General features: G+C 55.6%; 1 protein-coding gene across 9 annotated transcripts in view; it reads right to left on the bottom strand.

Annotated features, from left to right (window-relative positions):
• Window positions 1-25,338, bottom strand: part of ANO1 (anoctamin 1) — a 158,868-nt gene extending 133,530 nt beyond the window's left edge. For 5 of the 9 annotated variants that reach the window (XM_072758645.1, XM_072758648.1, XM_072758649.1 and 2 more), the window contains exon 1: window positions 25,163-25,321. In XM_072758645.1, coding sequence (XP_072614746.1) covers window positions 25,163-25,268 — 106 coding nt within the window. In that variant the 5' untranslated portion in view covers window positions 25,269-25,321. Of the gene's footprint in view, window positions 1-9,816; window positions 10,215-25,162 lie in introns of those variants that run through there. The other 4 variants (XM_072758650.1, XM_072758652.1, XM_072758653.1 and 1 more) reach the window with 3 other exon arrangements.
• Window positions 25,339-26,535: the final 1,197 nt, after the last annotated feature.

Raw genomic sequence — 26,535 nt, 5'->3', positions numbered from 1 at the left:
AGTCAGTTCCTGGAGTCACATTTACAGGTTTTCCCTCGAAGATTCCCACCTCCTGGGGAGCAGGGAGAGGTTTCTCCGTAAGTGCCTTCCTGGGACTTTATTTTGGCAGAGGTGAGTGTCTGGTGACAGCTGGCTCAGAATCTTTCCAGAAGGCAGCAATGCAGGCTATGTTGTATGGAGGGCACGTGGGGCTCCTTGCCCTGTCCTCAACGGAACCCTTGGCCCTTCTTATCAGACACCCGCTAGGCTGTCTCCGAGCAGACATGGGATCGCTGTGTACCACTGTCACAGCAGGGCAGGGACTCCAGCCACGTGATGCTCAGTGAGGCATGCGGACCCCTGGCCAATCGGCCGCAGAAAAGAAATCAAATGTTTCCTGGGCCCTCCGCTGTGCCCTGTGCCAGGTGCTAAGGATTCACGATGCACGAGAGACATGATCCTTGACCACCTGGCATTTCATCAGTGGGGGATGCGCACACAGCAAATAAGCCCAATAAACAAAAGCTCCACGACGATGCTCAGACACTGTTGGGGGCAGATGGAAAATGTGGGAACACTTGGGCCAACTGCTTGGCAGTTTCCTAAACAAACACACTTCTATCCTATGACCCAGTATTCCAGACGTCCACAAAAAGCTTTGTTTCTTGCAGCTTCCTTCACGACGCCCCAAACTGGAAACAGCCAATCTTTCCTGGAGGATGGATACACAGACTGTGGCCCAGCCACACAATGGGATAGACTCAGCCACACACCCACTGCTGGCATGCACAAAACCTTCTGCCCAGCACCAGAAGCTGCACTCAGGAAGAGTTCACGCCATATGTTTTCACGATAAGACATTTAGAATTATTCCATGGTGACGGGGTGGGGGATTGAGGGGGGTCAGGCATGCGGTCACCTTCTGGGGGTGACAGGAACATCCCATACCTTTGTGAGATATATAAATCTGTGTGAAAACTGGTGGAAGCCTGCCCTAAACCTTGGCATTTTACTGTATTTCAATTATACCTCTATTTCAAACACCGGATTAGGAAGTATAACAGAGCTGCAAAGGACAGGGACCCACATGGGGAGTGTGGGGAGTGGGCACTCCCAGTGAGGGGGACGTGGATTAGGATGGTTTTTCTGTTGGAGGACATCTAAGGTAAGAAGATGAGAAGCAGGCAGAGGGAGAGTGCTCCAGGGCAGGGCACTGCCTGTGCAAAGGCACTGTGGCTGCTCTCTAGGGGTGTCTGGGGAGAACCTCTCCTGAGCCAGTTTCCATTTCATAGCCCTGTGGTCTGGGTGACCAGCAGGTCTGGCTTCTCTGCCTGCCAGGCCCTAGGCTCACCTCTGGCTCCTCCCTGGCTCCATTCTTGGTTTCCTTTATTTTGTTCTTGTACCCTGGTGTCCATTTGTGCTACTTTTCTTATTTTTATGTACACATATAAATGGACTGTAATCTCTTATTTGGGGAATGGGAGGACAAAGCATGGTATTTTTTAACAATAAAAAGCGAATTAAGTATGACATGGGAGCCAGCCTGGGTGTGCTTTGGAGACGTTCCACGTTCCCGTGGGCACAGCGAAGTCACGTAGATTCAACCACACAGTCGGCCCCTCCCTCCAAGGAAGGGCCCCTGATAAGAACAAACACTTAAACCCTGCACGTGGTTCCACTTCCCGCCCTCCTCCCGGGGTGCAGAGGGGGGTGAACCCACTGTTCCTGGTTTGAGTCTCCTGCCTCATCTGCCTGCCAGCACATGGGCACCACCATCTCCCCTGGCTTCAGGGAGCTGAGAGTATTTTCCGCACTAGCTACACTCTAACCCCCAGCCAAGAACTTCATCAGACAGTCTGCTGAAGAGATGGGTCTCTTCCAAGGTGGTAGGTAACATGGGTGGTGCTAGACTAGTCTTAAAGTTTGGTCTCCCACAGGGCCTTCTGCAGGGACTTTCAAGGCTCATCAACCTTTGATGTTAACTTCCTCCTTATATTCAGGAGGAAGTGAGAGAGGTGGGCTTGGAGTAAAAGCGCACATGAGCTCTGGTCCCTCCTCTGCCACAACCTGCTATGTGACCTTAGGAATATCGCTCAACCTCTCTGAGCCAGTTTCTTTCTGTCACCAGGAAAGCGGGGGTCTTGACCCTGGCTTCCTCATGCAAGGATCTCTGGAGGGGATATGGGACATTTATTAAGGGCAGAAAACACCTGTTCCAATGCCCACTTATTAAATCAATGATATAATTTCTTAACGATTTCCTCTTTGCTGCAGAAGTTGGGGAGTCTCTGTGTATAAATGAGGTAGGTGGTCAGTTGAGGTCAAGACTCAATTTATTGCTCCACTTCTAACCAGTCCCGGAGGTTTGGCCAAGTGAAAGTTTAAATTGTTTGTATTCTTAGTCATAGATTGTTGAATTTACAGCCACAGCAAACTGTTGGTGGTGCTGGCAGGGCAAGGCATGTTGATGTGGGAACGCTCGTTAGAGAGGAACCCACGTAGGATAATTCAGGAAATCCAGCCAGGATGGCTTCACAGGCTGAGGTTCTGATCTAAAACCCACTGTGGCCCACGAAGATGTCTCTGGTGCTTCTAACACCAATGTTAAAGGAGAAGCCAGGGACTGTACAGTGGAGAAGCCTGACAATACTCATCTGGGCCCCACGAGCCAGGTCGACGTCCCAGAGACAGGGCATGTGGATCGCAGGTGCCCCGAAGCCACGGCATACACTTCTCCCTATGGCCTTCCTCCCAAACACACAACCCCAGTCTGAGCACGAGGAAAAAAAAAAATTAAAGCACATTCCACAAAAGAACTGCATAGTCCTCCTCAAAACAGAGCATGAAGGGGGAGAGGGTGCTCCAGTCCCGGAGGTTGTGTGTGCCAAGACCACAGGGAGTAGGGGATAAAGCACCACAGGAAGGCCAGTGAGGCTGCGGGTCAAGAGCTAGGTGTGAGCAGGGCTCCAGAGGCATGTGGGTCCCACCACGGGGCCTGGGTGGGGAGGCCACCCAAAGGGGTGAGATGGACCCAGCCGGGGGGCGTGGAGGCCACAGTGGAACAGGGGAGGGTGGCCTGGGCCCAGCGAGCCGTGGGTAGCTCTGAGATGTGTGTAAGAACTGGCACAGAGTGGCCCAGGCAAAGAGCCGACATGGGGGTGAGACACCACATCCAGCTTTGCAACCTCCACAGGCGTGTAGGCGGGAAGGGACCTGAGCCTGGACGTGGGGCAGAGCCAGGGTCCGGGCGCCAACATCGGGCTTGGGCCGAGGCTGCAGCGTCTGCAGCCGGTGGAGCACAGCCCAAGCCTCTCCCCGGAGCCTCGCCCTGCACCGCTGCTCAGCTCTGGCTCTGTCGCTCACTGTCCAGGAAACACAATGCGATCAAAATTATGCCCAATCACGCCTCCTCTCCAACAGCTCATGTCAAAAGCTCCATTTCCACCACCACCACTGGGGCGTTCAGAGGTTCACACTAAAGTGCCACGTAAAAGCATTAAAAGTCATTAGACACCAGAGGCTGTACGTGGGCAGAAATAATTCCGGTTGAGAGTAAAAGGGAAAGGATTAAATCTTGAGTGTCGAGGGTAATGTTTGCACACCACACCCAGAGGCAAACAGGGGTGCAACTGGAGACAGGGGCTTTCTCTGCTGACCTGTGGGGGTGGAGGAGGGATCCATCCATCCATCCACCCACCTATTCTGACCCACTGGGGCCTGGTGGGTATGGCCATGTGTAGGAATCCAGAGCCCTGCCAAAGGGCGATGACAGGCCCCAAGGGGAGCGAGGTGTCCCCCGAGCTGTGACAAGAAAGCAAGCTGAATCAGCAGGCAAATTTTGAGCAGCACACACAGGCCCCTCCAAGGGCTAAATGCATGAAACTAGTAATTTGTCTACCTAATAGCCATGTGACCCTTGTCAGATGGATTTTTGAGGGTTGGAAGGCTTTTATAATACTTCATCACGCAGCATGACAACCTTGACAATGCTCCTAGTGTGGAAGGCTGAGGGCTGAGACAGCCGCTGAGTGGTGCATGGCGGGCTGGAGAGATGAAGATCTCTTGAGCCGTACAGCATGGCTCCCACAGAGGAATGCCTTCTCCCCCGTGAGCTGGGGAGGAGCAGCTCCGATGGGTGGGACCTGGGTCCAGTCTTCAACCAGCTGCCCCTAACTTTGTCTGAGTCTCAGGGTTCTTCCTGCACAGCCGGGCATTCTTGGCCATGTGTGGGCACATTACTTGCTCTCCCTTCCCTTAGTCCCCTCATCTTTCAAAAGGGACTCATACTATTATTCCCATCTTAATGAGTATGTAAGGAGGTGACATGCATAAAGGACTTGCAATAGTGCCTCAAAGAAGACATGCAGGCAAAACCTGTCAGCTACCATCTATCCACTCACCCATCCACCCACTCAATCATCCAACCATTCATCCACCCACCTACCTTCCCAACCATCCATCCAACCATCCATCCATCTACCCACACACATGTCCATCCAACCATTCATCCACCCACCCATCCATCTATTCACTCACCTACCCATCCATCTATTCACTCACCTACCCACCCATCTACCCACCCATCCACCTACCCATCCACTCACTCATCCACCCACTCATCCATCCATCCATCCATCCACCCATTGACCCATCCACCCACCCATTCATCCATCCATCCACCCATCCATCCACCCACCCATTCATCCATTCATCCATCCATCCATCCACCCACCCATTCATCCATCCATCCATCCATCCACCCATCCATCCACCCACCCATTCATCCATCCATCCATCCACCCACCCATTCATCCATCCATCCATCCATCCACTTATCCATCCATCCATCCATCCATCCATCCATCCATCCACCCATCCATACATCAATCTATCCATCTATCCATGTATCCACGCACCTAATCATCCATCGAGCCTGATCTGCTTGGGATCAGGGAAGCAGATCATAAGGGAAATGAGAGCTGAATCTTTCCTACCCCTCAAGGCAGCAGCTCAGAGATGAAGTGGGGAGAGCTGCCAGTATGGACCATTCTCTGCACACACAGCTTACTTAGACAAAAAGCTTCCACAATGTAAATCACAAGGTAAACCTACATGGGCTGTAAACTCTATGGAAGGGAGTACTGGCTATTCTGCTATCCAGTCTCTGGCACTGTAACCAGCCCAAAGGAGGATCATCTATGTCTGTCAAATCAAAGTGAACTATGCATCAAATTGCAGTGGCACAAGACAGTTTCCTTAATTAGCCACATCACAACACAGAAAAGAAACTATGTACAAATGAATCAGAGGACATTACTGAGAAAGTAGAGACAATCTATAGGATGTGAGAAAATATTTGCAAATCATGTAACTGGTAAGGGTTTAACATCCAGGCTATATAAAAAGTTCCTACAATCCAATAACAAAAAAGACAACCCATAAAAAAACAAGCAAGGGAACTGAATAAACGAAGAATATATACTAAATAACCAACAAAAAGATACACAACATCATTAGTCATTAGGCCAATGCAAATCAAAAGCACAATGAGATACCATTTCACACCTACTAGGATGGCTGCGATTTTAAAGAAATGCAAGGGGCACCTGGGTGGCTCAGTTAAGTGTCTGCCTTCGGCTCAGGTCATGATCCTGGGGTCCCGGGATTGAGCCCCAGGTCAGGCTCCCGGCTTAGCAGGGAGTCTGATTCCCCACTCCCCCTTCCTCCTGCCCCTGCTCTCTCTCTCTCTCTCAAATAAATAAAATCTTTTTAAAATTTTTAAAAATTTTTAAAAATGCTAAATAACAAGTGTTGGTGAGGATGTGGAGAAATTGGACTTCCTCGTGCATTGCTGGTGGGAATGTAAAATGGTACAGCCCCTGAGGAAATCCATTAGGGGTTCCTCAAATAGCTAAAGACATGATCCAGCTCTCCCACTTCTAGGTATATCTCCAAAAGAACTGAAAACAGGGACACAAACAGGGACTTGTATGCAAATTTTCACTGCGGTACCATTCAAAACAACCAAATGGTGGAAATAATTCAAGTGTCCACGATGGACAGACAAATGGATATACAAACTGTGGTGCTTCCACACAACGGAATATTACAGCTCTGACACCTGCTATGACCTGGACAAACCTTGAAATACACGCAAAGTATAACATGCCAGATACTGAAGGGCAAAAATATGGCATCATTTCACCTAGGAAGAATCTGGAATAGTCAAATTCACAGAGGCCAGAACGAGACTAGAGGTGACTAGGGGCTGGGTTGGGGGAAGATGGGACCTCTTGCTGAACGGGTACTCAGTTTCTGTTTGGGATGAGAGAGAGCCAAGTTTTAGAAGTGGTGGCGATGCTTGCACAACACTGAACGCAATTTGATGCCACTGAACTGTACACTTAGGATGATTAAAATGTTACCTTATGTACATTTAGCCTCAATTTAAAAGAACAAAAACAAACAAACAAACAAAACTCAAATGCAATTCCCTCACCTACTCCTCCCCTACCCCGGAAAAAAAACCTCCTGTTTTTCCTGTTCCAAAAATCATGGAGCTTCTCTCACCCTCAGCCCCATCTGATGTGACGTGTGAGCAATTCCAGTTAGCTCTGTGTACAATGTACACCAGAGTCTGATCCTCAGCTCTTTCCCAGCCCATGTCTCCAGCACCTGGTACCCATGTTACTGTAAGAGCCTCGGGACCAGTGTCTGCCCTTGCCCCCTCCCCAACCCCCCAGGCCTGTTCTCCACGGGGCAGCCAGAGGGATCCTGCCTACACCTAAGTCATCCCCTGTCCTCCCCCCACCCTGCTTAAGACTCCTTGGGGTCAGGGTGGCCAGAGGCCCATCACAGTCTGGATTGTCTCTCCCTCCAGGGACCCTGGCAGCTCCAGAGACTTTGCACCTGCTGTTCTCACTGCCAAAATGCTCTTCCCCCACCTCCTTCGGGTAGATGTTCTCACGTGTTCATCAATGAGGGCTTCCCTGGCTGCCCTGTTTATCCAACCACGTCCCCCCCAAACCCCCACTGCCCCCTCATCTGGCTCTTTCCTACTGTACTTGTCTTCATGAGACATATTGCCAGCCAACACGGTGGATATTTAATTCTCCTCCATGATCAAGAAAACTTCACAAGGGCGATGTCTTTGTCTCCTCCATCCCCCAGACCCCCAGGACACAGTGCTAGGCACCCAGGAGGTGCTCTACAACTGTCTGTTGAGCAAGGGAGTGCAAACTGAAGGAGACAACTCTCCCCATCCGAGTAGAGATTTGGCGCACAGCGCACAGCCGGGCTGCCTGGGATTCAGATCCTGCCTCTGGCATGTATCAGCTGTTTGCCCTCCAGCAGTCTCTCTGTGCCTCAGTTTCCTCATCCATAAGTGGGTCCAGTGCACAGAAAGAGTGACGCAGTGAAGATGCTGTAACAGGACTTCCACGTACCTGGCACCCGCAGATTGCTCAGCAAACCTTAACGATGTTTGTCCTCCCTCCACTTTTCCTTCCTCCTCTCCTTCTTTCCTCCCTTGCTCCCTTTACCAGTGTAGACAGGCTCATGGGACATCCCAGCAGAGTTCTGAGGTATGCCCAGAGTTCTGAGCTGGGCAGACAGGCCTTCGCGGAGGGATGCCCCCCTTCCACCTCACCTTAACTCCACCTGCCCTTGTGGGACTTGCAGACCAGGAGCTTATGAATAAATAGTGTATGAATAAGTAATGAGGGAGCTGCTAAAGAAGGCAGAGTGGGAAGTGGCATCTGTAACAATCAATCGCTCCAGGGAAGTGTGAACGAGCAGGTCCCAGGATAAGTCACAGAACGCCAGGTACGACTTCACACCTGGCTTGTAGGGACTGGAGCTTATAGTAATGATGATGGTGGTGAGCAGGAGTGCAACAATGAGCCAGTACTCATTTGGAGTGGAGACACCTGGCAGAAAGGCTACAGGCTCAAAGTCATCCTCACAACAACCCTCTGGATTTACAGATAAGGCCCAGAGTGGCTATGTACATTGGCCAAAGTCACACAGCTGCAGGGAGCAGAGCAGGGGCTCGGGGTTGGGCACTCTGGCTGCATGACACTCACTGCAAGAGCTTCCAGGCCAGACAAAGTGGGATTTACCTGCAAGTGCCAGTGGTGGCCTCTGGGTCTTCATCACACCGGAAGAGCTAAAGAGTGGCATGCTGCTAGAAGGGTTTACACGGAATTTCTTGACAAAGCACCCAGGGACCAATCCAGGAGTGGAGGTTGGGGCAGCAGTCCTAATAAAGTCTTACACCTGTGAGCCCTGAAGCACAGTACAGAGGAAGCAGGGAGACCCCCTCTCCACAACTAGCCCAGATGCAGGTGAGGAGTCTGTTGAGTCCACGTGTCCATCGTTATGCCTCAGAGCTGATCCATCAGCGCTCCCCCCAGCCTCACATCTGAGATGCAGCCCATTCCCCCATTTAACAACTATAAAGACCAAAAGTACAGGCCCTCAGCTAGTACCCTCTTGTGGGTGCATCTGCCTGCGATGGGGAAGGGGCCAGCCAAAGCCTCCCGGGAGTGGGCTCTGGGCTTGGAACCACCAGGCACTGACTCTGTGGCCTCAGTTTCCTTATCTATATCATGAGGACAATTCTGTGCCCACCTTACAGGGTTGGCTGGAGGAGTAAATGTGTGAAGTGCTGAATTCTGTGCCCAGGTAGAGGTAAGAACTCGGTTAGATGTCTACAAATGCTGAGTTTGGGGCTCATGTGACCAGCTGCCTCCATGCTAGCTCGAGGAGGCTGCTCCAGAAGGCAGGCCAGCCCGGCCAGGCACCCCTTCCCCCACCCCCTGCACCCCTCTCCTGCACCCTGCAGAGCCCCTCTCTCTCTTCCTCGTGAGCCCTTAATTTGATGAGTATACAGTGTCACTTCTAGAGAGAAACCAGATTGGGCTGTTTAAGGAGCAGACGTCAGGATAAGTTTCTCCATGGGAATCCGAAAAGAAAAAAACGAGGGTGGGGGAGGAGAGGCAGGGAGAAGGAGTAAGAGGGAGAGCTTCCCATGCTATAGTTAGCAGCTCCCAGTTCCGAGGTGGCATTCTGATTGCAGGGCACACAATCCTACCCAGGGCGCTCGGGGAGGGTGGAGCTGAGCTGTATAATTAAATAAAACTGAGCGCGCTGCAGCCCCTGCCACTGTCCTGCTGGCTCTGGGCTTTATTTAATAACCTCTGAACTGGGAGGGAAAAGCATCCAGGAAACACTGCTTGGGTCATTTATTTTAAAATTATTGGTATAAAAATATCCAGGGTCGTGATTTATGTGCAGGGAGGGGCCCAGGAAGTCAGGGACTCCCCCTCCCAACTCCAATCAAATGTCTCCCCCCTCCCCCCCACCCCCCACAGTCCCTCCGCAGTTTCCATGATGACTTCAAGTCCTAGGAGTTACTTTATATCGCAAATAAATCTCCAGAATAGCACGGAAATATTATGTGTATTAATAGCGCCTGTAAAAACATCCGAAAAGCTTCCATCCGCCGGGGCCGCGGACGCCGCGCGGCTGGGAGATGCTCTCCCGGGACTGGGGGCGCGCTGCCGGCCCCCGGTGGTCTGTCCGCCGGCTGTTTGTCTGCGGGCGACCCCGGTGACCTGCCGCCGCCCGAGCCGCCGCCCCCTCGTCCCTCAGCGGGGCGCGGCCCGGGGGCAGGTCCCCGCCACCCGACACACGGGTCCCCGTCCCCTGCGCCCCGCGCGCCCCTCGGTCCCGGGCAGGCGCTGTCCCCGGCGCCCGTGCCGCCGCCCCCGCGCCCCGCGCCCCCCGCGCCCCCCGCGCCCCGCGCGCCCCGCGCCCCGCGCCCCCGGTACTCACCGGCCGCAGGGGCTTCCCCGGGCGACAGCCCCTCGAGGTCGATGTCGCCCTCCAGCATGGCGAGGCTCGCTGCCCGGCTCGGGGCGCCCCCGGCGCGGCGTCCAGGCGAGGGCGACGCAGTCACCCCGAGGTCGTCTGCGGCTCCGGGGCCGGGGCCGGGGCCGGGCCGGGGTCGAGCCCAGCCGGGGAGGGGACCAGCCCCCGCCGCCTGCTGCAGGCGCAGGACGCGAAGCCGCGCGCGGAGCCCAGCTCGCCGCCCTCGCGCTCCGCCGCGCCGCTCCTCCCCCTGGGCCTTTAGGGCTGGGGTCCCGGCCGGCCTCCCGCCCCCGGGCCACCTGCCGACGCCGCCCCCGCCCCGCCCCGCCCCGCCGCGCGACGCCCCGGCCCGGACACCCCGGACACCGCGGGCGCGGGACGCTGGAGACGGAGGGCCCGGCCCGCCCCCGGCCTGGGCTCGCGGGGCCGCCTCCGCCCGCCGGGCCGCCGGATCAGTCGGGGCGGCCGGCGGGGCCCAGCCACCCCGGGAAGGGTGCGGGGGAGGGCGCTGCGCCGCGGATTGCTGGGTGGCCCGGGTCCCGCGTCGGGGGACAGGGCTCAGCTCCCTCCCCAGGCGGGACCCTAGTGCCGCGCTCTAGCCATCGTCCCTAGAGAAGGAGGGACGCCCCGGGGTGGGAAGGAGGTACGGAGGTCGCCCGGCAAGTGCCCGGCCTGAACCTGAACTCCAGCCTATGCAGATTAGGCATCTCCCGGGGAAGTGTGAACTGATCCCAGTAGGAAGGACAGTTGAGGACTCCTGTTAGGCAAAGAGAAGCTGGCCAGGGGCAAATGCCAGGGGGCCTCTGACCCGAGTCCCCAGGCCAGCTCAGGGCTGGGGGGCTGGAGGCGGCCACTCTCCAGCCCTGCTCACGTTTAGAAAGCAAGGTCTGAGCGCTTCAGTGAACTCCCGCCGGCATGGATGGAGGCACCAGGGAGAGCCAGGAGAGGCAGGCAAGGCGCCTCCTGCGGCTACACGCCCCACATCCCTGACACCTCCGGGTAAACACAATAAACCCCGAGACAGAACCGCCCCAGGCAAAAGGCTAAAGCTGCTCCCTGACCACGGCATGGGTGCTGGGGGGACAGGGGCAGCCTGCCTGGCCTTTTGAAAGGTCACCTCATATTTTGTGCAACCTAGAGGAGGAGCAAGGCTGGTGCCAGGACCTCCCCTGTGTGCCAGGGACCTGGGGCCACCTGCCACAACGTGCCACAAGCCACCGGCTGTGCTTGCCCCAGGTGGAGACAGACTCAGCCACCCCCTGAGGCCAGACCTTGTGCACAGGAAAGGAATCTATGCATCCTTGAGTATGATTGGCCCTCCCTGAGCCCCGCCAGCCTGCTAGCAATTGGTACCCATGCTTGATGCTCACTGGTAGTAGCAGCAAAAGCACAAAGAAATGTCTCCAGCCAAACATTCTTCCCTGCCCCCTACCCAAAGTGCAATGCCCAGAGTGGAGATTCGAGCCTTCCTCCTCCCAGCCAGGGAGGGAGAAAGGTCACCTGCTGTCATCTTTAGTGTTTATCTTGTTTTCAGTCTGGACTAAGGACTAGGGAGAGGAGGCACCCAGTGGGATTTCTTCTTCAAGGTGGATGAAGGCTCACCCTGTGAAGAGTCTGCAGACTGTGTGCCCCAGATGCCTGCCCCTGGAGGGCGGAGGAAACTGGATGGAAATCAAGTGAACTGTGGGCCCTCTCTGGGGCCACATGAATTTCACAGAGCTTTTCCATCTGACCCAAACCATGGTTGTGCAGGAGTGGAGATAAAAACTCATTTTTCTTGGAAGAGTCAGATAGCCAATGTGATACATAGCAATAGCTCAGTTGTATAAATACACAGAGAAAATGTTAGAGTTCTAACCCCTGGAAGGATGAACTATAAACCAAAAAGGCTCAGGGGAAAAAAAATGTAAATAGGTACCAGGGCTATTTTTAACCATCATTGTTTACCTTTTGGGGGGCAGGGATGGGCTATTATATATTTAGCCAGCCTTAAAATGCACATTATTTAATGCATTATTATTAGCAGAAATATGTTAAACAGCCATTAATAGATGTTGATTCATTCCAATTGAGGCTATTTTTCTTCTTTTCATCCCTTTGGCTCCAGTTAAGTTGTGTTCTGATGTGAAACCCTTCAGCCGAGTCCAACATATGCAGAAGAGCCGGTCGTAGATCCAGACTGTTTAAAATGATGTTTAAGCCAACCCAGTTTAAAAAGATATTTTAGTAAATACCTGAACCAGCTCATTTTTACAAAGAATGACTTTGGCTGGGATTTTGGTAAATGTTGCTGCGCCAGAAGGATGGCAGGCTGGGGAGAGGGGGACTCCCGTGTGGCCTGAGCGGGGAGAGCATGCCCCGGAAGAAGGGGCACCGAGGGCCCCTCCCCAGCCCATTTTGTGGGACCCCCATGCAGCAGTCAGGAGCCCCCTCCATGTGTCAGGAAGATGTTTATGTCAAAAGCAGAGCTGGGCAAGTGGACTGGCGTGGGGAGGTGGCACGCCTTTGTCACAGCCATCATTACAGGATACGGTGGTAATCATGCCACACCATCCTTGTAATTATGGGACATGGTTTCCCTTTTCAGTGAGGTGGCGAGGGAGGGAGAGAAGGCTGACCCTGGCGAGGCTGGGGCCAGTGCTCATGCCCTGGGGTTGGCCTGCGTTTAAAATAGGTTTTGCAGGGTGAGGCTCAGCCCACTGGGACAGGCTCACTCTTCCTGACGCCTGGGCCTTATCACACGTGGGGGCCTCCTAGAGACTCTGGGGCCTCCTTAAGACTCTGGGGCCCCCTTAGAGACTCTGGGGGCCTCCTAGAGCTGCTGGAGGCCTCCAAAGATAGAGACTCTAAACAACCTCATGCATGAGTTAATAGCACTTGGGGTCTCCATTGCTCCAAAACGCTGCTCAGGAGTGGTTCAGAGGCCAGAACTCACTCGACCAGCTGAGTGTCACGGTGCCTAAAGCCACTCCCTCTGCAGACCTCAGTGTACTCCCTGCAGTTACCCAGGAGGACCCTCAGATAAGCCAGGAGATGCCCAAAGGTCACATACACTCTGCCCCCACCGTCATTCATCCGCTGAACACCTACATGGTCGTGGGGTGTTTCAATGCTTCTTGTAATCTCAGGAATTCTGTTTTCAATTCAACCTGGTTCTTGGAGCACCTGCTGTGGGTGGGTAGGGCCCCGACTCAGCATTGGGAGGGAGTGGGGTGCAGAATGAGCAAGAGGAGGCCCCAGTCCCCCAGAGTCAGTGAGAGGCTGGAGAGACAAGCCTGGGGCCTGGCAGTGGGTCGCGAAGGGGCTGGGGCCCAGCCTCAGATAATTACTTCTTGGCATCTCAGTCTGTGCATCTGTACCAAGGGCCTCTGCAGAGGCTGCTTCTCTGGGTTTTGCAAAACTTGAAAGAGAATCCAACTTCCAGCCCAGAACCTAGCGAGTCGTAGGGCTGGTTTAGAGGGGCGTTGCTATTCGTATCATCCTTAGGTGAGGAAGGCAGGGTTGCGTAGTGGGACGCTGACACGCAGGGAGTCCGCTCCCAACAGAGCACAGGGCCGGCAGTGGCCCCTGACCTGTACGCCAGCAGAGGGGCGGGGGGTGGCTTTTGGGCAGAGGCTGGGAGGAGACAGGGAGCTGGGGGAGCAAGTGGAAACAGGCCAGGGTGGCAGGTATCGGGGGTCCAGTGAGGGTTGAGCCAGAAGGCATGGCCAGATCAGACCAGGCTCTGGGCTGCTGCTCTCAGCAGGACAGAGTATCTTTCGATAAAATATAAAGAAAAAAATACAATTGTATGAAGGCGAAATTCACTTAACACAAAATTAACTATTTCAAAGCGGACAATTTAGTCCATTCTTGATGTCATGAGACCTTTGCCACCATCAGGTTCCAGAACATTTCCATCTGTCCAAGTAAAGCCCCACGCCCCATGCCTCTCCCGGCTTCGGGTCCCCCAGCCCCAGCAACCACCTGTCTGGGGCTCTCCCTCTCTGGATTGTCCTGACCTGGACACTTCATATCCATGCAGCACATGGGACATTTACCAAAATCCCAGCAACATTTACCAAAATCCCAGTATATGGTCTTTTGTGACTGCTCCTCTTACACTGTTCCTTTTTCTTGGTCATCTTCATACATGATTTTTTTGGTAATGTTTCTGAGGTTCCTCTGTGTTGCAGATCAGAACGTTGTTTCCTTTTGTGATGGAATAACTATTCTATGGGATGGCTCTGCCACAGTTGTTTACCCGTGCACCTAATGATGGACATTTGGGCTGCTTCCAGGGGCCCCCCCGAAGCGCCTGTGGGGGCAGAGGCTCTCACGATGTCCGAGGGTCCCCAGCAAAGCTGGGCAGAGAGCTCAGCGGCCCAGGAGGAAGCAGCGTGAGCTGGGGCGACCCAAGTGCAGCCTTCCCAGCAGCTGCTCACTGTGGACAGCAGGGGCTCCCGACAGTGGACACAGAGGGCCTGCACCCGAAGGGGGTCTATGTCCTCGGGCTTGACTAGCAGAGGGGCCCCCAGACTGGGCGAGCCGCCTGCCTCTGCTCCCCTCGGGAGTCTGTTTATTTAACTAGCACTAAGAAGCACTTACTGGGTGCCAGGCCCTGTTCCAAGTACTTAATAAATATCAGCCCTCGGCACTGCATTCCCACCTTACAGATGAGGAGCCTGACGCTCAGAGAGGAGAAGCCACACTGTAGTGAGTGGGGACCGGGACTTGCAGCCTCTGCTGAGCCCTGCGCTCTGGGCTGGAAACCCCATGTTCCCAGACCTCCTCCGTCCACGACCCACATCCCGACGTGAACCCGAGCCGTGATCCTCCTGGGCGGAGATTTCCTTCCTATTTTTCTTTAACCCAGCTCACATTTCACATTTCAGGAACCTTTTCACTGTTGCTTTTATTTTTTAATTCTAGTCAAATACACATGACATCTACCCTTGGCCGTGTTTGAGCGCGCAGTTCAGTGGCGTTAAGTGCGTGCACACTGTTGTGTGGCCATCACCACCGTCCATCTCCAGAACTTTCCATCCTCCCAAGCCGAACCTCTCTGCCCATCAGACACCAACTCTTCCCATCCCCACCGCCTCCTGCCCAGCACCCTCCATCTGCCCTGCGCCTCTGGGACAACCCTAGGGACCTCCGACGAGCAGAATCACACAGGTTTTGTCCTTTTGTGATAGACCGACTTCACTTGGCTGCATGTCCTCAAGGTTCAGCCATTTGTGCCACATGTGTCAGAATGTCCTCCCATCCTAAGCCTCATCAGTATCGCTTCTGTGGATGAAGCATTGGCCATCAGCAGAAGGTGGCACTTCAGTAAAGCATAATAGAAATGCAGCAATGTTCAGGTGGACCTGGATGTTTTGGGGACCCTAAACCCCACCAGCGGTGCCCCCCACCTTGCCCCCGGTGGAGATGACAGGCCTCCTGGCACCAAGCCGAGACTTCCTCTTTGGCACACTCCAGAAGACCAAGAGAGGAGAAGCCTGAGCCGTGTCTGCACCATGCACTGCGTGGCCCTGCTGCCCAAGTCCTCGTGCCACCTAAAACTGGTTCCCTTTGCACGGAAAGTAGGTTTGCAGAACACCAGTGGTGGCATGCTGCATCCAGGGAGATGCCAGAAATAGCAGCCACTGCTTCTGCGCACGATGGGACTCTGTGAGCTGCCACCGTGGCCCCCGGCTTGTTGGCTGTGCTCTCTTCCAGCTGCAGGGGGGCAGCAGTGGGCACAGAGCTCTTGGGCACCACAGCCACGCCAGACTCACACATCTGCTCTATTTGTCATCTGTACGACCTCAACCATATGAGGCATGGGATCCTGTCCCCACTTACAGCTGAGGAACTGATACCAGGGTTGGGAGAACTGCTCGCCGAGTCCACACAGCTGCTGTCAAATCCAGTCCATTGGATTCTAGAACTTTCTAGTTGATTCCAGAATGCTTTCCACCACCCCATGCCAACCTTCTGTTTGCACTCAACAGGTTGTTACCAGAACAATAAGAAGGCTATGGAAACAACAGAGGAAACATCCTATTTAGGCCTTTTGATGTGCTGTGTCCAGAATCCGGCTGGGGCTCCGTGGCCTCTCCTCAACCTTCTGCCTGTTTGTTTGTTTGCGGGATGAGGTAGGCGGAGGGCCTCAGGGAGACGCTCATCTCACAGCCTTCCAGGTATGACTAACATCCTGCGGCCTGTTTACCCTCAGAGGCTGCTCATATTGCTTGAATTTTTTGAATTAAACAGACTCTAATTAATGGTGCAAATATTTACGCTCGATGCCCCATCAAAGGATACACAGCCTGGTTTTTGTTTTTTTTTTTCTTTCAGAGTAAATAACACTGATGCCAAGGCTCTTGGCCATAAATCAGGGGTGAGATTATGGGCTCCAGGTATGTTTTTAATCGGTTCAAAGATGGTAGATTTATATACAAAGACCCTAATTCAACACATCTGGTGGCTCTTCCTCCCCCTCCCCAAAAGGCGAAAGGTGAGCAGGCTTTCCTTGGTGGAGATGATTAGGCTTCCACTCAGGAGTCGATGGCGAAATGCCTCTTCACCTGGGGGTAGCATGAAGACAGAACAGTCAAGAAGGCCGGGTGCCGTCACTGGGGGAGCCTGTGCTTCTCAAGGCTGGGGCGTTTTTCAGGTGCTTTGCCAACAAAAACTTGAGACGTCGCCATCTGATCAGGGTACTTGCCCGGCCCATCAGACGACTTGGAGCGCCAGGCCCTCCGAAGAACTGGCAGGCAGGCCCCAGGGCCCTCAGGGTCTTTTGCTGGGGAGAGTGGTTTTGTCCTCAGGCCTCACTCTCTTCTGCGGTGTGGTTGGGGGATCAGGATTCCCAGGGAAAGAGAACACCAGGTCACACGGCCCTTGGGGACAACTGCCTGCCCGGCCCTCCCTCCCAAGGTCCTCAGCTGAGCTCCTTGAGCCTCCCTGGGCGACCTTCCCTCCCTCCTTGGGCCACAGAATGCAAATGACAAGCGTTCTGAGACAGGACCGTTGACAAAGCCTCCTCTCCCTGGCACTCGCGATAAGGCATTCCCAGACATTCGGAGGGAATCTGAGAACTTAAAGTCTGGCTCAGTTATCTCCAAAGGGCTCAGTGCCGGGAGGACATTGTGCCCACCGTGCCCTGGGCAGTGCAGTACACAAAGCCACCGTCGTCTCAGGGGACTCTTCTGATGAGGAGTCGGCTTCCAGCATCCCTGAAAAGCGGCGGGTAAGTGCATATCCCCAGGTCACCCTTCAGCTTCCCCTGTGATGCATTTGCTTTAAAAGTCTCCTGCTCAGAGAATCAGGCAACCCTGGCCTGAGGCCTGGGGGCTGTGCTGGCTGGGGGCTGGGGGCGGTGGGCAGGCCTGCTGCTGGTCCTGTGCAGGCCGGAGGGCTGTGGCGGATCCCAGTCTGCAACGGTAACTCTGCCACCCCCTGCTTGCTATTGGGTGGGCATCCTGCTGCTAGCACAAGCCTGGGCCCTCAGAACTGGGCATGGGGAGGCTCCTGCAGGACAAGCTCCTCCCAGCCATGGCTCAGCCTCCGCCGCATGTTTACTACATCTGTGGTCTTGGCACATGGGGCATGTGCACAGGGCAGGGCTCTGGCATCATCACCTGTGCCCGGGTCAGTTCGACAGGTCAGGTGACACCTAAGCCCCCTCCAGGATCTTCAACCCAAAGGATTTAATAGCATTTTGAGTGAGCTGGGAGGCTGCCTTCCTGCTCTGGATGATGGCTCTGCTCAGACCTGGAGAAGCAGGGGAGAGTGGGCTGCAGATGGGGCTGGCTGGCACAGTGGGTATGGCGGTTCACGATGGCACCTCTGCGGCCTTCTCCAGCGCAGCCTCCCTGTCTCATCCATGGCCTGGGGGAAGCAGCAGCCCCGAAGCGCCCATCTCTGGGGCGGGGATGAGGATGAGGTGGGCCTACGCAGGGAGCACCTGGCCCAGCCTCTTTCCATCTTGAGCTGTGAGATTACTGTGGTCGGTGCCATGGGGCCTGGCAGCAAGCAGATGGCTCCCAGGACAGGGGCTTGTATGAGTCTGCTCAGGCTGCTCTAGCAAACACCACAGGCAGGGCTCCCACAGCTGAGACTCACGGTCCCCTCATCCTGGAGGCTGAAGCCTGAGGTCCCGGTGCAGGCAGGCGGGGTCCCCCTGGGGTCTCTCTGCCTGTGTGTGGATGGCTGTGCTCTCCCTGGGTCCTCACGGGGTCATCCCTCCGTGTGTGTCTGTGTCCTGACCTCCCCTCTCTTTGTAAGGACTCCGGTCACATGGGATCAGGGCCTCCCCAGAGACCTCATGTTACCTTGATCACCTCTGTAAAGGCCCAGCTCCAGACACAGCCACATTCTGACCCAGGTGCTGGGGGGTCAAGACCCAAACACAGGAATTTGGGGACATGATTCACCCCCCACTGGTTTTAACGAAAGGACAGTTTACGGAGGAGGCTCGGATCTGGCTGCAGGATCAGCAGGGGGTGATAAGGCGGCCCTGTGCTAGTAACAGGGGGAGTCAGGCCAGGACCGCTGGAGGCTGGGCTGGAGGAGATGGCTGTGGCCTTTGGGGCAGGGACCCCTGCTTACAGGGGAGACCAGAGGACAGACCCCCAGTCCTCTGTTCTGATAGCCACAGGTGTTAGAATCCAGAGAGTGACAAGTAGGCACAGTCCATAAAGGCCATCTCCCTGGGGTGCAGAGTAGAGCAGGGGGTGAGAGAGCTGGGGAAGGTGGAGGCTCCAAGCACCGCACAGCGGATCACTGCTTGGACTCATCCATGAGGACGGATTGATAAACTAAACAGAGAACAAACTAAAACAAACAAACTGATCGGCCACTATGCTCCTCCAGCCAGTAGGTTTTGAGCGAACCGTTCTGCGATGCAAGTCGCCCCACCTGGTAGACAGCCCATGGCTCCCAGGGGGCCTCAGGAATGGGCTTTGGACATTTTGGGAAGAGGGCTGCCTCAAGACTAGCTCCTTTTCCCACTTGGGGGTCCCCCTGGGTGTGATCCTGGTGGGTGCAGAGCCCACTCTTCCATGAGGTGGTTGGGAAGCTCTGGCTCCCGGGCAGTCGGGCCAAGGACATGTGATTCTGCTTGGCCCTTGAGCACCGGGCCTCGGGTCCAGGGAGGGCAGCGGGAGGATGGTCTCAGGACAGCGGGGCAGCCGTGTGCAGAGGCTGAGATCTTGCGATAGTAGGAGAGAGGACGCTCGCCTTTCCTTCATTCCTGCCTCTCATAGGGCCATCCATCCCGTTCTTTTCCAGAGGGGGAACCACGGTGGATTTCTGTTGCTTGCAGCCAGGGATCCCAACTCAGGGAAAGCGACCTCTGCCATCAGGCCCAGGAGCCCACTGGTCTCAGGCATCTTCCTTCTGAGCCACTGGTGTGGTCTCATTTTGTGGATGACACATAGCAATTCTTCTTCCCCTCTTGGGATTGGCTGCCGGGAGTCTCAGGGACAACTCTGGGGTGGTGCCTGGGGCAGGTGGTCAGGATGACGTACCCCCAGGTGAGCCCTACATTCTTCGATCCGGTGCCTGGCCAAATGCATGGGGGGTGGCAGGTCCACCTGCTAAGAGAAATTGCTGACTTGCTCCTGCTTGTCCTTTGCCCACTTGGCGATCTTGGGCCACTGCTCTTTTCTGTCTCCTCTTGTGGGATGGAGATCCACGTAGCACCTACCCCCACGTTGTCCCGGAGGGCAGTGAGTACAACGAGGTCAAACCCTCCATGTCTGTCCCGCAGCAGCCATTCTGTGGGTGCTGGGTGTTACCTACAGCCACCCCACTTCCAGAATCTTATTTCTTCCTGTGCCTTATTGTTTGTATGACCTCCCAAATTATTATGCTTCTTGTGGGAATTTAAAAAATCTTGGCAAGCTATGGGGACACCCGCATGGCTCAGTCAGTTGGGCGTCCAACTCTTGGTTTCGGCTCAGGTCATGATCTCAGCATCGTGAGATTGAGCCCCACATGGGGCTCCATGCTCAGTGTGGCTTCTGCTTGGGATTCTCTCTCTCCTTCTGCCCACCGCCCCCCTGCTCTCCCATGCTCTCTCTCTCTTTCTCCCCAGCCCCTAAAGTAAATAAGTAAATCTTAAAAAAAAAAAAAAATCTCGACAAGCTACCCTAAAACCCTGTTGGAACGAGGTGGAATCCAGAAAGCAGCCTCTCCAGTAGAACACGCGCACCGATGCCCTACACCCCCCGGGAATATCTCCCTGGAGCTGTTAGATCAGAGAATTAAAAGTATTTTTCATCTTTAAGAGAGTCTTTAAGGACCAATAGAAAATACTTAGAAACATGGAAGACTTCAGGCAATAAATATTTATTGAGCACCGCCCTGGCACTGGTTCAGACGCTGAGGGCACAGGGCTTTGTAAAAATCTTTGCCACAGTGGAAATGATATTCCTGCACGGGAGGAAGAAGATAGGCGGCAATACCGTGTTGGAGAGCAAGGAGTTTTGAGGAAGAACGAAGCAGCCTGCGAGGACACAGAGCGGGCTCCCACAGACAGAGGTCAGGAAGGGACGTGTGTGCATAGGCCTAGGGAGGGAGGGCAGGGCGTAGTGCAGGCATCCGGGGAGGAACGTTCTGGGCTCAGGGGGCAGCCGTGCAAAGGCCCTGAGGACAGCCGGCTCTTGCGTCGGCACCATGCACAGCGCTCTCAGGGATGCCGGTGAGGGGTAAGGAATCCTCTTGGATTTATGAACCGTGCCTGGAGGCATAACTGCGGGTAAATGTTGATACAGCATATTTGCACAGAAATATCTTATCAGGACGCAGTGTGAAAGCGATGAGAGCCAGTTGGTCAGGAATTGTTTTACGGCTCCAGGAAGATGACACACGTCATGGGAATCGCAGGGTTTCACAGACTCTGCAGGCGGGGAGGGTGGGCTTCACAGGGGTGCGTGCAGGGCCTCCCCGGGAGAGGAGGCCGTTCAGCTGTCCGTGAGGCACTTGCCAGGTAACTGAATGCACCCGCGGTGACACCCACGTTCTGTGGGGGCCGCCAGATTTGTACCCACATGACCACGCACACGCCTAACAGAAAAGTCTGGGTGCAGTGGCTCGCTCTGTCCGTGTTAGACCACAGTGGCACGGCGCTCCTGCACCTGCCCGGTTGGTAGCCTGGCGGGACGAGGGCTGGGAACCTCCTGAACCTGTGCCACAGACTGCCAGTTGTCCCCTAGTATTTCTTCTTTGCCTTTCCTTTAAAAAAACTAATTTTCAGCTGGCATGTAACCACCCAGAACAAAGCCTGCATGTTTCCGGCTTCCTTTGCAGCTCATTGTGGCCGGGGAACTAGACTCGGGCCAGTGGGAACAAATGAAAGTATGTGAACAACCTCCAGGGGAGAAGAGTGCCTTTCTATGCCTTTCCTCTCTCTGGTGCTGGAATGCCGTTTTGATGGCTTGAGCTCATGCAACCATCTTGGGTCATGAGGTGGATGCCTTTGCTGAGCACAGCAGAGCAGCCTGAGAGAAGGACCCCGGGTCTCTGACGACTTCACGAAGCCCCCGACCAGTCCTGGAATCCTGACATGCCTACCTCTGGATTTATCTTATGTGAGAGAAAATCACTTTCACCTTTTCAAAGATAACTTTTCTGTCCCTTGCTGCTGAACCAACAGAGGCTTTCCCTTCACTGTGGCTGTTTGTGCAAGTCCCTCATCACGACAGAGATGAAGAAAGAGCCCCAGAGAGGGGGCGTGATCTGCCCAAGGTCACAGAGCTCCTCTTACATAAGCATTTCATTTCAAGCTTGCATGAAATAATTGTTGGAGCAAACAGCGCTTGCCTCTCAAGGGCCAGCCAAGACCGTGGCTCGGCAAGTTCACAGGAGGACTAATCAATGGGGCTGGGGACACTTTGAAGGCCTTCGCCACCCGCCACCCGCCACCCACCACTGTGGCTGCCATCAGCCCAGGTTTGCCCCATCCTCCCCGACGCCACGTGCAGAACCTGGTTCCTCCATCTGATTCAGAGAAATCGCTCCCCTGAGGCTCTGGGACAGTTGGGTGTGTGGATCCATTGTGTCTGGTCACACTTTTTGATGTGTGACACCCCTGTGCTGGGTTCCTCCCAGCAGAGAGAAGCTCCCACAGGCCCCCTGCGCCTCTGCTCCTGTTTGTCTGCATTTCCTGTTGGCAGAGACCCTGAGACCATGGCAGCCCTGCCCCCGCAACCTCCTGTCGGGGACCCCTCCTCTGATTGGTGAGGGGTGACACAGCTTATTCTGGCTACCGCCTTGCCATTGGGTCTCCCCAGACTCCTAGCTGCCCCTTCCTCCTTGTCCTGAGAGCCTGTGGTGGCATTTCATGGACTTCTCTTGGCTACAAGAGAGACAATTTCTCAGTAGAGAGTCGGATGTCACCCTGATGACAAAATAGGGCCGTAGCCAGAGAGAGGCCCTTCCCAGCCCGACGTCAGACAATGAGCCTCACCGGGAAGACACGGCCATGTGCACCTGTCCTTCCGGTTGTCTGTGGGGGGGACATGACCATTTTACAGAAGTAGAAGCTGGAGTTGAAAGGTTGACGTGTCCCAGGCCACTCCAGCTAGGCAGACCCAGCACCGGGATCTAGCCCCAGCCCGGGACAGACCCCATGACCCCTCTACCCCCTTCCCAGCCTCCGCCTTAGGAGGCAGTCTCCACACACTGACCCTGAAAGGGTAACAGCTGGAGAAGGGGAGTGTCCTCCCACTGCCAGCTATGCACCCCTACCCCTGGTCAGGGGCCCTCCCTCTGGACCCCACAGCCCTTGCTGTACCACAGCTGTCCGACATCCTGCAGAGGAGCTGGTTTCCTTTCATCCTGGAGTCACCAGCAAAGGGTGGTGTAACCTCGTTTACACGAGAGTGTGACTGACCCTGTGTGTCTAACGGCTCCCCCACTGCAGATGTCACTGTCACAATCAAGGGGTCTGTTCCTACAGTTTAGTGAAGGGTACAGCTGCCAACAGCAAGCAGGGGTCTTCCCAGGGGATCCCTCAAATTACAGCCCCGGGCCGTGCCAGGGAGGCACTTTGGGCCAGGATGGAAGCCTACGGGCTGTGCAGTGAGCAGAGGAGTATCGCTCACTATGCAGCTGCTGGACAGAAATCCCACTCCTGAAGAGTGCTCCCGGGAGAGCTGGAGGCTGGTGTCTGAACCCCCAGAGCTGAGCTAGAGGTCTGCATGCTCCTCCCCTGCAGATGTACATGGTGCAGCCAGCGGCGCCCCGGGCCTTCCCCGGCGGGACCCCTCCTCCGGGCAGCCTCTCTGGTCCCCCCTTCAGCCTTCACCGTCCTGGTGAAACGGCTCGTGCATTCGTGCCTTTGCCCTGAGAATCAGTGCTTCCTGGAATCCACCCTCCTCCTCTGTGTGCATGGAGCCGCCCGTTCTCTGACCTCCGGGGAGGCTGCCTCCCCGTGACGAGCACTGTCCCCATGTCCCCAGCCTGGCCACCCGAGGGCTACCTCACGGGAGATGGGTCCTCAGCCGGCCTTGTGGGGATCTCAAACACTTGGCAACACCGTGTAGCTGAATGAGAGCTTTTCTGCAAACATCTGATTGCCTAATTCACATGCCTCCTCCCTCTGCCTTGAGTCTCAGACACTTTGAGAACAAACCAAAAATAAAAATTAGTCCTTTTCCAGCTAATTTACTCACTTTTGCAAAATGCTCACTCTGTCCCCCTCTGCCCTTGGAGGTTACCTCCCAAAGGGAGCCCCAGGGGACCCTGAAGATGGAGGGTCAGTCCTGGGGGTGTTCTGGCTTGGACCAAGGCTGACCCCAGTGGGCTCTGACCTCTGACCCCCGAGGGGAAGCATGGCATGGGGCCCCCTCCTATCATGCAGGGGAGGACGCCTGTGTTCCTGTCCTGGAGCTTCCTCTGGGAGCCAGGGGATGCTTTTCAGCTTTGTCCCTCATTCACCCACCCACCCATTCACTGCCGATGGAGTGATGTCATTCATTCATTCATTCATTCATTCATTCATTCATTCATTCATGTACTAAGCAGAGGACAGAGGGTGGGGCTGGCAGACGGATCCAAGTCAGACTTGGTGGCTGAATTCCTGTGAGTCAAGAGGTCAACTCTGCCCCAGAAAGAACCTCTGCCCTGCCCCCAGCGTCCCCAGCCGGCCCCCGCTGCCAGGAAGGCCCTCAGAGGGCCCCTGCTCCCCCACCCCCCATAGGCCCCCTCTAGGAATCACAGGCAGGACACGCATGATCTAGGAACATGGAGCTAGTTATTCACCGTCCCTGAGCATCTGGGGTCTGGGCCAGCCGGCCAGGAGGCCAGGACCCCCGTGAGGGTCCCCGCTTGTCTCGTGAGGCAGAGGGGAGTGCTCAGTGCTGTTGCTCAGGACGGAAACTCCCTGTGGTACAGGGGGCCAGGCCTGGAGGGGGGGGCGGGCTGGCCTAATTCTCAGCCCGGGCACAACGTCCCCTCTTCTTGCGGTGGCGGCGGTGGTGGTGGTGGCAGCGAGTGGCTCAGGGGTTGGGCGAGGAGGCTCCCCCACAGCCCTGCCCCTACCAGCCGCCAGAGCCCCTGGTGGGTGGCTTCCTCTAGCCGGCCTTGGCTGTGCATAAAGTGGGATCGAAACCAGACCCCGAGCCGAGAGCCTTCCATACACCCCCACTAGGTGCTTCCCTACCCGTCCTTTGGGCTGGACACTGTGACTTGTCCCACTTTACCAATGAAGGTACCAGGGCACAGAAAGGTGAGGCAGCTTCCTCTGGGTGGCCCAGTGGGTGAATAAGAGTCCGGTCGAATGCTGGGGTCTGGCTCCAAAGCCTTGGCATCAGGGACGCCGTCTTGCGGCCCTTGAGGCTCCAGCACGTCACAGCCTGAAGGCCTCACTAGACGTCCTGACTCAGCACTCGATCCAGGCAGTATGGGGGTTCCCAAGGGACGGGGAGGCTTGCCCTCACGGGACACGGGGCAGGATCTGGAGACGTAGCTGGGTTGTCACAAGCAAGGGTGGGGTGCTACTGGCCTCTGGTGGGTGGGGGCCAGGGATGCTGGCAAACATCGCACCGTGCACGGGACGGCCCCCACGATGAGCAACAATACAGCCCCAAATGTCAGCAGTGCCCAAGTGGAGAAACTGGGGAGCTCATTATTACTTGCAGGAGGGGCCTGCCTCCGGAGGGCACCTTGCATCACCTACCCACCTACCTAGGTCGGGCCTGCTGTCCTGGGGGTGCTTTCCTTGCTGGCTGGCCTGGGCACTGCCCAGAAGCCACACACGTGGGGATTTGGAGCGCAGACCGGGTGCCCGAACCCCGACCCCTTCGACACCCCTGCAAATCCCACCACTCCTTACTCGTCAGCAGAGGGTCCAGCGCTGTCTCCTCCATCTGAGTGTCCTCCACGTGCTCGCCTCTCATGGGTGCCGATCCCGGTGGCGGGTGGGGACGCCAGGGCTGCATGGCCCCTCTGGGCTGGGATCTCAGGCAAGGTGGCAGAGGCCACTCCCAAGGGTGAGCAGGGTTTGCAAAATGAGTCAGCGGGGCAAGAGGGCTGGCAGCCAGGTGTCGATCGTGGGTTAATCATTAACACGCAGACACTTCCCTGGGATCCCAAGGGACCCTCGGGCTTGGCCTCAGCCTTGGCCGTGGTCCTGGGAGACCCGCTGCATCGGGGCCCACCTTGGCCTGGTTGTCTGCTCAAGGGGAGGTCCCCACCCAGGGACCTGTCTCCCTTCATCCACATGGCTTCGGCTCTGAAAAGTCAGGGCCACAGAAGGAGAGTGGTCTCATTTTACAGCCCACACCGGGGACAGTCCCTTCAGACCACCATTCCCTCAGTGCCTCCTCTGTTTCCCACGCTGTGCCAGGCGCTCAGCGTAGATCACCTCCTTGGACATTGCCCCAACCCTGCAAGTGATGAGCTGTGTCCCCATCTCTCCCGTGACGGAGAGAAGCCCCACAGGTGGCTGTCCGGCGACAGGTGAAGAGCAAGAAGAAAAGGAGTAACTCGTTTCTTCATTTGGGGTCTCTGTTTCCTCAACAGATAAACAAGCTGGCAGGTGGTACCTGCACCGCAGGCCGTTCAGGGGTTAAATGAGGCCACGCAAGGAAAATGCTGAGCTCGGGTCCCAAACACACAGTAGCACTCAATAAATGTTGGCTGTGTCTCAGGGCCCAGGATCCTTGCCTGATTTGTCGCTGGTGTAGACGCATGTGGCAAGTGTTGGCTGGACGGTTGTCAGGTGACTTGGCCAAAGCCACAGGTGGGTCTCAGTATAGGTGGGTCTGCCTGGCAGGGATGTGCTTCTTCCCAATGCCGCTTCGAGCCTGGGATTTTCTTCATCACCTGGAAAAGTGGATTACCCCCAGTTTAGGTGTGCAGGTGTGCGGGTGTGCGGGTGTGTGGGCAGCTGCTGGGCGGTGGCCGCCTGGCATTCCAGCAGCAGGGCAGGCTCTCCTGACTGGAGGAGGGACGCCAGGGTGTGAACATGCTGTGGGGGCTGGTGGGGGATCCGGGGAGGCCTCCCCCTGGAGGATGGGGAGCTCTGAGTCGATAGGGGGATTTTTGGGGGTGTCAGGGCAGGAAAGCAGAGGATTGGGTGCTGTTCACCTCCCCAAAAACCAGCTGTAGACTCAGCTGATTTTAGGAGCTTTCCTCCAAAGCTGGTCCTGTCTCTCTCTCTCTCTTGGCCTCCGTAAACCCATCCTGCTCAAACTTGGAGGAGAT

The sequence above is a fragment of the Vulpes vulpes genome, chromosome 5 (genome assembly GCF_048418805.1).
Source record: "Vulpes vulpes isolate BD-2025 chromosome 5, VulVul3, whole genome shotgun sequence".
In the NCBI taxonomy this organism is placed as follows: domain Eukaryota; kingdom Metazoa; phylum Chordata; class Mammalia; order Carnivora; family Canidae; genus Vulpes; species Vulpes vulpes.
Note: the sequence above shows the minus strand (reverse complement) of the source record. Positions and strands in the feature narration are given on the sequence as shown.